Source organism: Carya illinoinensis, chromosome 14, assembly GCF_018687715.1.
Source record: "Carya illinoinensis cultivar Pawnee chromosome 14, C.illinoinensisPawnee_v1, whole genome shotgun sequence".
In the NCBI taxonomy this organism is placed as follows: Eukaryota; Viridiplantae; Streptophyta; class Magnoliopsida; order Fagales; family Juglandaceae; genus Carya; species Carya illinoinensis.
Genome location: NC_056765.1, coordinates 32,638,223 through 32,647,609, shown reverse-complemented (window position 1 = coordinate 32,647,609; position 9,387 = coordinate 32,638,223). Strand labels below are relative to the sequence as shown.

The window sequence follows — 9,387 nt, the reverse complement described above, 5'->3', positions numbered from 1 at the left end:
ACACAGGTTTAAAAAGTGGCATGAGAGAAGTTTTCTCTACCTAAAGACGGACCAATTTGGATATAAGAAATATTTCATCTCATTTCATCTAATCATTATAATATTTTTCAAATTTCCACACAAAATATAATAAACAATTCAATTTTTTCAAATCCCAAAATAATAATAATGTTGAATCCAATATTTTAAGTTTTATATAATTATATATCTACATATGTATTTTAAAGATAAAAAATGAATTCAAGTAGTATAAATGAGTCACAATGTCAAGTTGTTTATACAATGGAGCCAAGTACAAATCTCAAATTATCTACACAATTGAGTCAAACAGATCAACAAACCAAGCGTGAGTAAGAAATAAAACAAATTCACAAACAAAACTCTTAGAGTAATTTTGTGCATCTCTTGAAAAATTCAAAATTGGATTAATGCTCAAAATTAATCTTTTCTTATAAACCACCAAATTGCATTTTTCACATATGCATGACCTAATTAAAAGTTTAAATTTTTTAAATTTGAAAAATGATTGATTGTAATCTCTCACCATATGTGCATGATAAGTTTGAAAATTTTCAAAAGTGATTGATACTCTTTTTGATATATGCAAAAGGTAGATGATTTTGTTTGAAAATTTTCAAAAGTAAATGATATTGCCTTTGATAATTGCAAAAAAGATGAACTTTTATTTGAAAATTTTGAAAAGTGAGTAGATGTGAATCTTTTTAAATTTGAAAATGAAATCTCATATGTTTATAAATAGATCAATTGAAATCTTCAAATTCACAACAAGATCATACACACATCAATTGCAAGCTTTACAACATTCATTCAAAACTTTCAATTTCTCATCTCTAAACATTAAGCCTTAACATTTATTCAGTTTGATATATATATAGTTTGTGATGTATTGTTCTTATTTCACTTATTAAAAAATATAGAGTATTTTCCTTTTATATTTAATTACAAATTGTATGAAATAGAAATAATTACATATCAATTAGAGGACAAATAAATGGAAAGTATATACAAAAAAATCTCCTAGAATTAAGGGTAAGTTATGTCACATATGGCAAGCCTTAGATTAAGGCAAAGTATCCTCAACATAAACCCTATGCATATAAAAGACGTTCTACATAGATAATAGTTGAATCAATACTTGTAAAGAGAGTATTCTACACGGATTTTTTGTAGCGGTACTGCTCAATTGTGTAATAGATTTCTATCTCCACTTGAAAAATGTTGAATTGTAATTTAGAAATTATCAAGAGGTAGTTTGAGGCGAGAAAGTAGGTAGTGGGACTGAACCTCATTAAAATATTGAGTTTACTTCTCTTTTATCCTTACCTTTTATATTTACTACTACTTCTTATTTTGTTCATATTGTACATTATGTATTTGGTTTATAATTATTAACTTTATTCAAGTTTTAACTTTCATTTTAATTTATCTTATCTTAACTTACTGTTCAAACTATTCCATAAGCAAGTCCACAATATCGGTAAGAAAAGTTGATTCTAATCATGATTGGAAAATAAAGTAGCTACTAATTTGCAATCACTATCAAAATGAATTTCTTCTATCATCCTCTAGAAAATGTAGCCAAGTCAATCAACAATTTTATCAAATTAATTTATGTTTTTGACATCATCCTATTAAGAACAAAATGAGCGAAGTTGCACAAAAACTTCGTATACATTCATAGGCACTATGTACCTACGTGTTAATGAATTGCAGAAAAATTTACATTACCTTATCGTGTCATTCAGGAAATTATTTCTTTTACGCATTGATCTTTTTCTGGATCATGATTAGGAAATTAAGGAGAACATGAATGAGCGGCTTGTGGTTAGACTTGGATAAACATAGACGTTGAAGGTACTCACACTCAGTTTTTACGTTGAAAATCTCATTTAACAGTATTAGTTGTATGCCATGATTATTCCTGATTCCCTTGAAGACGGAATGGCTATCCTGACAAGATCAATTGGTCTTTTTTTATATTTTTTTAATTATTTTTTATATTTTTAAATATTTTTAAAAAATTCACAATATTATTAAAAATTATTTTTTTAATTATTAATTAAAAAATAACTTTATTTAAAAAAATTATCGAAAAATATAGATCCTCGATCAGTAGGATTATCTTTCTCATATTCTTTACAGATAAGAATATCTTCATTATTAGTATTTTTAGTCAAAAAGTTTTAAAGTGGGTGGAACCCAAGCCACCCTGGAAATATGCTGTCAACGCTGACCAAGAGAAAAGACTCTACTGCTAATTTGTACGAATGACTTCATTATTAATAACGTTAATAGAATGAATATATCCAGACTTGTTTGTGGTTGCAATTATGACCTAAGCCTAATTTCAATGCATGACCTCTTATAATTCAGCGCTAAATCTATAACTAAACTTTATCTATTCTTTCTTATTGGTATTGTTTTTCCACAAAATTATAACTCTTATAATATAGCATAAAACAAAAATATACCAAAATAAAAAATTGAAACAAAATATATATTTTGTAGTACTCTTGAAATAAGTAGTTTAATAGAATATTATTACATAATCTCATAATATGCATAACGTGATCTTATCATCTTATCATAAAGAGTAACAATAAATGCGGTTGTGGAGTATATAAGCGTCGAGAAATCTTTTTTTTTTTTTTTATTCAAAGTAAGATCTACTTTTAAAATATCAATTTTTTTATATAGATCCCTTATTTACTTAATTTAAAAAATTGTTATATATAATTTTTCACATACGTAAAAGATAAGTAATAATATTTTAAGGAAATTATAATACGACTAATAAATATGCTTACCAAATGTGTTCACTTATCTGTTTTTATTTTTTTATTTTTTTTAATGATTAAAGATGTTTAAAAAATAATTAAAAAAATAAAAAACTTATCTATATTAATATGTATATTTAGTGAGCATGCATATTTAATAATCACTCTAGTATTGTCCATATTTGAAATAGGCAAGAGACGACTTAATTTAAAAGGAACTGCATTATTAAAAATGCAGGTTTATTTTTTAAAAAAGAAAAAAGTAGATTTAGAAAGTGTCGGCAGGAAGTTTTCTCTTCGTAAAAACATAGGCAGGTCCAAAAGGTCGGTGAGTAGCTACCATATGCAATGAATTTCTTCTTCCTCTAGAAAATGCAGCCAAATCAGTCAACAGGAGCTTTTAATGAATTGCAGGAAGTTGCACAAAACATTCGTATGCATTCATAGCCCATAGAATGCGTTTTAACAAACTGCAGGAAGAGTTGATAGAACCTTACGGTGTCATTCAAAGAAATTACTTCTTTTACACTTTTGATTTTCATCATGACTAAGAAATTAAGGGGAACGATCAACGGAGACTTGTGATTAGACTTGATAAATATGGACGTTGATCACACTGTTTTTACGTTGAAAATCTACTTTAATAATTATCCTTGTACTACTAACATATATAATCCATACTTGAATTGGGTTTTATAACAATGTCCATGTTTATTTGTGTTATAGTCAAAAAGTTCCAAAGTGGGTGGAAGCCCAACTGGAAATTACGTACATACGCAATTGTAATCAATGCATTCCATAACAGAAAGTTGATGCTGCATCTTCCTGGAACTTTCCTGCTCAGGTCGACCAGTAGTACTAGCACTCCATGGCTAGCTTCTATTATATATACATATAGATCAACTCAGGATATCTTCATTGTTCTCATTGTCTAAGCCCGCAAATTACCAATATTCCCACCTTCCACAATTAAGCTTCTAAATCTCTCGCATTGCATTCATGGGCCAAATCATCGCCACTCTAGGAATCATCGCCACTCTAAGACCCTCTTCATCTACTAATTCCGAGAATACTAAGAAAAGAAAAAGAGACGATTCATCTTGTTCGGAAGAAGATGAAAGAATCATAAGCTCTTCCTTACCTTCTTCCTCGACGGCTCGATGGAAACATGATGTTTTCCTTAGTTTCTGTGGCGAAGACACTCGCAGAAGTTTTACGGATCATCTCTATTTTGATTTAAAACGGAAAGGTATTCTCGTTTTTAGAGATGACGAATCACTGGAGCGAGGAAAATGCATTTCTCAAGAGCTTCCGCAAGCAATTCAAGAATCCCGATACGCCATTGTCATTTTTTCAGAAAATTATGCTTTTTCAAAATGGTGCCTCAGGGAACTTGCCGAGATCGTTGAATGGGAGGAAAAGAAGAATCTCACAATTATTCCTATTTTCTACCATGTGAATCCTTCCGATGTAAGAAATCAAAGAGGGACTTTTGCAAAAGCTTTCGCCGAACATGAAAAAGATCCCAAGGTAGACATCAAAGAGATTAATACGCGGAGAAAAGCTTGCAAAACAGTCGGGGGTCTTAAGGGAGAACACATAAAGGGGGACAGGTAACATTTAGTCCTCTTTGAGATAGCAATATAGTCCACACTAGCTAGTACTGTTGCGGTTATTGTTATTGTTAGTGTTGTTATTAACAACTATCTATCTATCTATTTAGCTACTCATGACATTTACAATTTTTCTATAAAACAATGCTAAATATTCTAATTATAAGTTGAAAGAGTTTTTTTTTTGTCCATTAGTTTTTTTTTTTGTCCATTCGTGCATATTCAGCTTTCGTCTATATTAATTGTTTTATCAAATTACAGGTACGAGTCAACAATTATACAACAAATCAGTGAAATGATATTCTACAATTATACAATGCTAAATATTCTAATTCATGATAACCAGACAATTGTTGGAATAAACTCCCGTGTAGAGGAAATGATGAACTTATTGCATATGGAATCGAATGACGTTCGCTTCTTAGGAATTCATGGGATGGGTGGCGTTGGTAAAACAACGCTGGCGGAAATAATTTATTATAGATTTTCTTGTCGATTCGAAGGAAGCAGCTTTATTTCTTGTACTGGAGAAAGATCTACTACTGCTCATGATCTAGCTTCTTTACAAAAACAACTGCTTTCTATGATCATGCAACAAGAAATACATATATGGGATCATCGCGACGGAATCATGTTGATGAGAAACAGGTTGCGGAATAAAAAGGTTCTTATCATCCTTGATGATGTGGATTGTGAAAAGCTACTGTCGGCATTAGCAGGGGATCGGAAATGGTTTGGTCCAGGGAGTAGGGTGATTATAACATGCAGAGATAGTCATCTGTTGATAACACATGGTGTGAATGATATCTATAACGTTGAGCTGCTTGGAACCGCCGATGCTTTGCAGCTATTTAGTTTGTCAGCCTTCGACAAAACCAATCCTCCAGAGAATTACAAGTATCTATCTATGAATTTTGTGCATTATGCCGGAGGCCTTCCTTTAGCTCTTAAAGTTTTGGGTCGCTTCTTATTTGGGAGAACGATAGATGCATGGAAAAGTGCTAGGGATCAACTACAAGCAAATCCTAATAAAGAAATTTTTGATATTCTTAAAATAAGTTTTGATTGGCTGGAGGAATCGCAGAAAAAATTGTTTTTGGATCTGGCATGTTTATATTTGATAAGGCCTTTTCTAAACCTCTACGATTTTAAGGAAATATATCCGGCCATCGACTTTGAGGTTCTCGCCGACAAGTCCCTCCTAAGCAAATCAGATTATGATAAAGGGTACTTGAAGATGCATGATTTGCTAGCAAAAATGGGCCAGGAAATAGTTCGCCGCGAAGATCCTGAAGAACCTGGACGACGTAGTAGGCTGTGTTGTCAGGAGGATGTCCTTCACGTGCTGGAGAAAGATACTGTAAGTTGATTAGTGTAGAGATTAATATAAAAAGGTATATTTTCATCCTAATTCTTGCTAATCCGCTCTTCTTGGTTACTAGGGAACTGATGCAATTGAAGTCATAGCCGTCCATTTTGGTGATCTTCCTGATGAAGCGGAAGATAGAATATTCAATATTAACGCCAAAGCATTATCAAAGATGAGAAAATTGAGATTGCTTCATATCGATTATTCTTTAAAATACATGTCAAGCGATAAGTTGCAATTCCAAAAATGGTTTGATTGTCCTTCGAAATCCTGGCCGAGCAGTTTCCAACCAAAAGGTCTTGTTGTACTAAGCATGCCTCACAGCCGCTTCAAACGACTGTGGAAGGGATTGATGGTAAGTTTCTCACTCTTATAAATACGTATTCTTCATAGTAATCTCCCGTCTTTTCCAAATAAGTTAATTAATATATTCATATTTTCAATGGTGGAGCCAGAAATTTATTCTAGGGAGCAAACAAAACTAGAATAATATACATAAAATATTTTTTGTTCTACTTTTATATAATTTTTTTGTATGATATATAATAATCTGATAGGAAGATTTACAATAAAAATAAAATACGTTTAAAACAACTTATGTATTAAAAAAGTATTTGATATGTCAAGAACAATATATCATTAAAATAATATAAAGACATTCATATAAATATATTAAACAAAAGAAATACAGAGTGTTTAAAATTGTAACTTGCGTTATTTTAAACAAACAAAATCATTAAGTATTGAATCTAAATCAAAATGCTTAACTTCTTTCAATATATACAATGGAAAGAGGTTAGAAATACTATTGGTCCAACTAACTACTTGTTTGTTTATAACAGGTTTTAGACAATTTGAAGATCATAAATCTGAGTTTTTCTTATAGTTTGATTAAAATACTAAATTTGAGTGGAGCTCCAAAACTTGAGAAAATAAACCTGACAAGGTGTCATAGCTTGCATAAGGTCCACTCATCCATCGGAACTCTCAGACGATTACAAAAATTACAAATGCCTGGCACCAAAATCAAACAATTATGGAAGGGGATGTTGGTGGTAAGTTTTTCACTCGTATAAATAAATACGTATTGACCTTCTTAATAATCCCCCTTCATATATTTTTTAAATAAGTTAATATATTCATATTTTAATCTAATCTATAACTACTTGTTTGTTTATAACAGATTTTAGACAATTTGAAATATTTAGATCTGAGTGAATCTGATAAATTGATTGAAACACCAAATTTGAGTCAAGCTCCAAATCTTGAGAACATAGATTTTTCAGATTGTATGAACTTGTGTAATGTCCATCCATCCATCAGATTTCTCAGACGACTAAAACATTTGAGATTAAACGGATGTCCAAGACTTGAGTATTTCCCGACTACTCCGACTACTCTGGGAGATATGATATCTCTAGAGAACTTGAGTTTACCATCATCGAAAGTCTCAATTTTTCCGAATGTTATTTATAGTTTTTCATCTCTTGAAAGTCTCTGGTTGGATGGTTGGCCAAGACTAGAGAAATTGCCAGAACTGAGTATGTTTGAATGTTTGAAGGAATTTATGGCATATGAAACTTCTATATCACAAATACCATCTATCAATCTAATCCCCAAGAGCATCCGTTGCTTTGAACTCGAAGGAGGAAAGAGGATGCCACGTGAATCAAGAGACTTGGTTATGTTCAATAATGACTGCTCTTTGCCGAAACAAAGCTCATATCCCACCAATCATGATATCGGATCACCTGTAGAATATGAGACAGAAGAAAAGTTTTCGGTGCAACTTCAATGTGACGATGATATTGTGAGTCTCTCTATCTCTCTCTCTTCTTCAATTTAGAAAAGAACACACGTAAATATACGTAGGGTGCTATTGACATAAACAAAACATGAAGTCGACATCCACCAAAACAAAAATAGCTTAGTTTGTGCGGCAATTAACATCTCTTTTTGTGCAGGGCTTATGGGTGTCGATAAAAAGGTGTTCATTGGGATCTAGAATCCCGGAGTGGGTCCACAATAAAAGTAATGGCTCCTCTCTTTTTTTTGACATGTGTAATGGCTCCTCTCTAAAGATAGATTCGGATGGTAATACGATGTCGGTGATGGGGATTGCTTTCTTTATTGTTTGTCAATTCCATTCAATTACTCCGGTTAATTTATCCAGAAATGAAATTGTGACGTTTCCAATTTGGTTGGATGACGATGCTCGACAATATCCTTTTCTCCAATTTTGGTTTACACTTTCCACGGACGTCATTTTGGATAAGCCAATTGTATTATGTAAGTATTTTTGGGATCCGGAAAATTTGGGTAGCTGGAGATTGAAGCGTCTGGATAAACGGAAGATTTCCACTGCAGCAAAATTTAATCAGTTCCACGGTCAGACTTCATTTATGGAAGTAGAAGTGAAAGAATGGGGATTGCATTTAGTATGTCCGGATGATGCTGCTCTTGGTTTGGAATCAGATTTAGATTCCTTCGTCGATTTTATTAATTTAGGATTGGAAACGCAGCATGACAGGAATGAAGATTAGATTCATCAGGGTACCCCTTTCAAGCTTAGTCGTTTTGAGTAATGGCTTGGCATTGTTTATTTTGGGAATAGAAGATGATCACCATTTTGTACCAAAAATCTCTCAACTCCATTGACGATGTCAAAGTGATCATAAAATCTCAGATTGATTAAGGGAATGCAGACAATCACCGAATCAGATTTTCTTCTTTGTCATGTTTATGGTACGTTATGCTACCTCTGTGCTTCATCTTAAACTTGAATCTCTATAAAACATGCAGTATTTAGTCATTTCTGCTTCTATCTATTTTTAATATGAAAAATATGGTTAAATGTTATGTGCATGGAAGTGATCATCAGGGAAACTTCAGCTGCCAAAACGTGGGACAATACTTGACATGGAAGTGCTGCATGATGCGAAATGAAGATTCGATTCAACAGGAGTCCTTTATAAAAGTTACTTTTTTGTGTTTTGAGTACTGGCTTTGGTATTATTTCTTTGGGAATAGAAGATATTAACCATTTTGTTTACAAGTTAGGAGTCGAATTTCCAATTGGTTTGTTTCAACTTGCCACATTTAAGCACCAGGAGTAATAAGTTAATTAAGGGAGCCAAAATATATTATTATATAAGAGATTGTTTCTTTTTTTTTTTTTTTTTTGAGAGAGATTGAGAATTCCTCATGTATATGAACTGTTTAATTTTCCTATTAATCAGATTCCAATTCTGCATATAATTCTAAAAAATCTTATATCTGAATGAGTTTCAAACATACCTATCTCATTTGGATTGAGAGGTGATCTCAACTCATCTTATCTCATCATTACAACTTTCTTAAATTTTCATACAAAATATAATAAACAATTCAACTTTTTCAAATCTCAATTTAACTTATTCAAATTTCAAAAATAATGATAATAATATTTTATTTAACTTTTATCTTTCCTCTAAAACTATCTCATCTCATCTCATATCTAAATCCAAACGAAGCAGATTTAAGGAAACCATTGATATCAAATTGTCAAGAGGTTTGAACCATAATTATTATTAAAAATTGTCGAACTTACTAAACATACACGATCATC

The 9,387-nt window shown here is 31.7% G+C and overlaps 1 protein-coding gene across 3 annotated transcripts; it reads left to right on the top strand.

Annotated features, from left to right (window-relative positions):
- The first annotated feature begins 3,652 nt into the window (after positions 1–3,652).
- Positions 3,653–8,855, top strand: LOC122294432 (TMV resistance protein N-like). Of its 3 annotated transcripts, none has more exons than XR_006237609.1 (7): positions 3,653–4,411; positions 4,673–5,771; positions 5,854–6,135; positions 6,623–6,835; positions 6,964–7,590; positions 7,745–8,525; positions 8,662–8,855. XR_006237609.1 is itself a non-coding variant. In XM_043103167.1 (6 exons), the coding sequence occupies exons 1-6, from the start codon at positions 3,798–3,800 to the stop codon at positions 8,321–8,323; spliced, it is 3,414 nt and encodes a 1,137-aa protein (XP_042959101.1). In that variant the 5' UTR covers positions 3,653–3,797; the 3' UTR covers positions 8,324–8,855. The 3 variants fall into 3 exon arrangements, 1 of the variants encoding a protein (XP_042959101.1); XR_006237608.1 differs by having other exon boundaries at positions 8,652–8,855; XM_043103167.1 differs by having other exon boundaries at positions 7,745–8,855.
- The last annotated feature ends 532 nt before the right edge of the window (positions 8,856–9,387 follow it).

Bases quoted from the DNA above. Each gene is read 5' to 3' on its own strand.
- LOC122294432 (XM_043103167.1), top strand. From the start codon at position 3,798: ATGGGCCAAATCATCGCCACTCTAGGAATCATCGCCACTCTAAGACCC. The intron at 6,136-6,622 runs GTAAGTTTCTCA...TGTTTATAACAG, and splicing joins GACTGTGGAAGGGATTGATG to GTTTTAGACAATTTGAAGAT. The intron at 7,591-7,744 runs GTGAGTCTCTCT...CTTTTTGTGCAG, and splicing joins TTCAATGTGACGATGATATT to GGCTTATGGGTGTCGATAAA.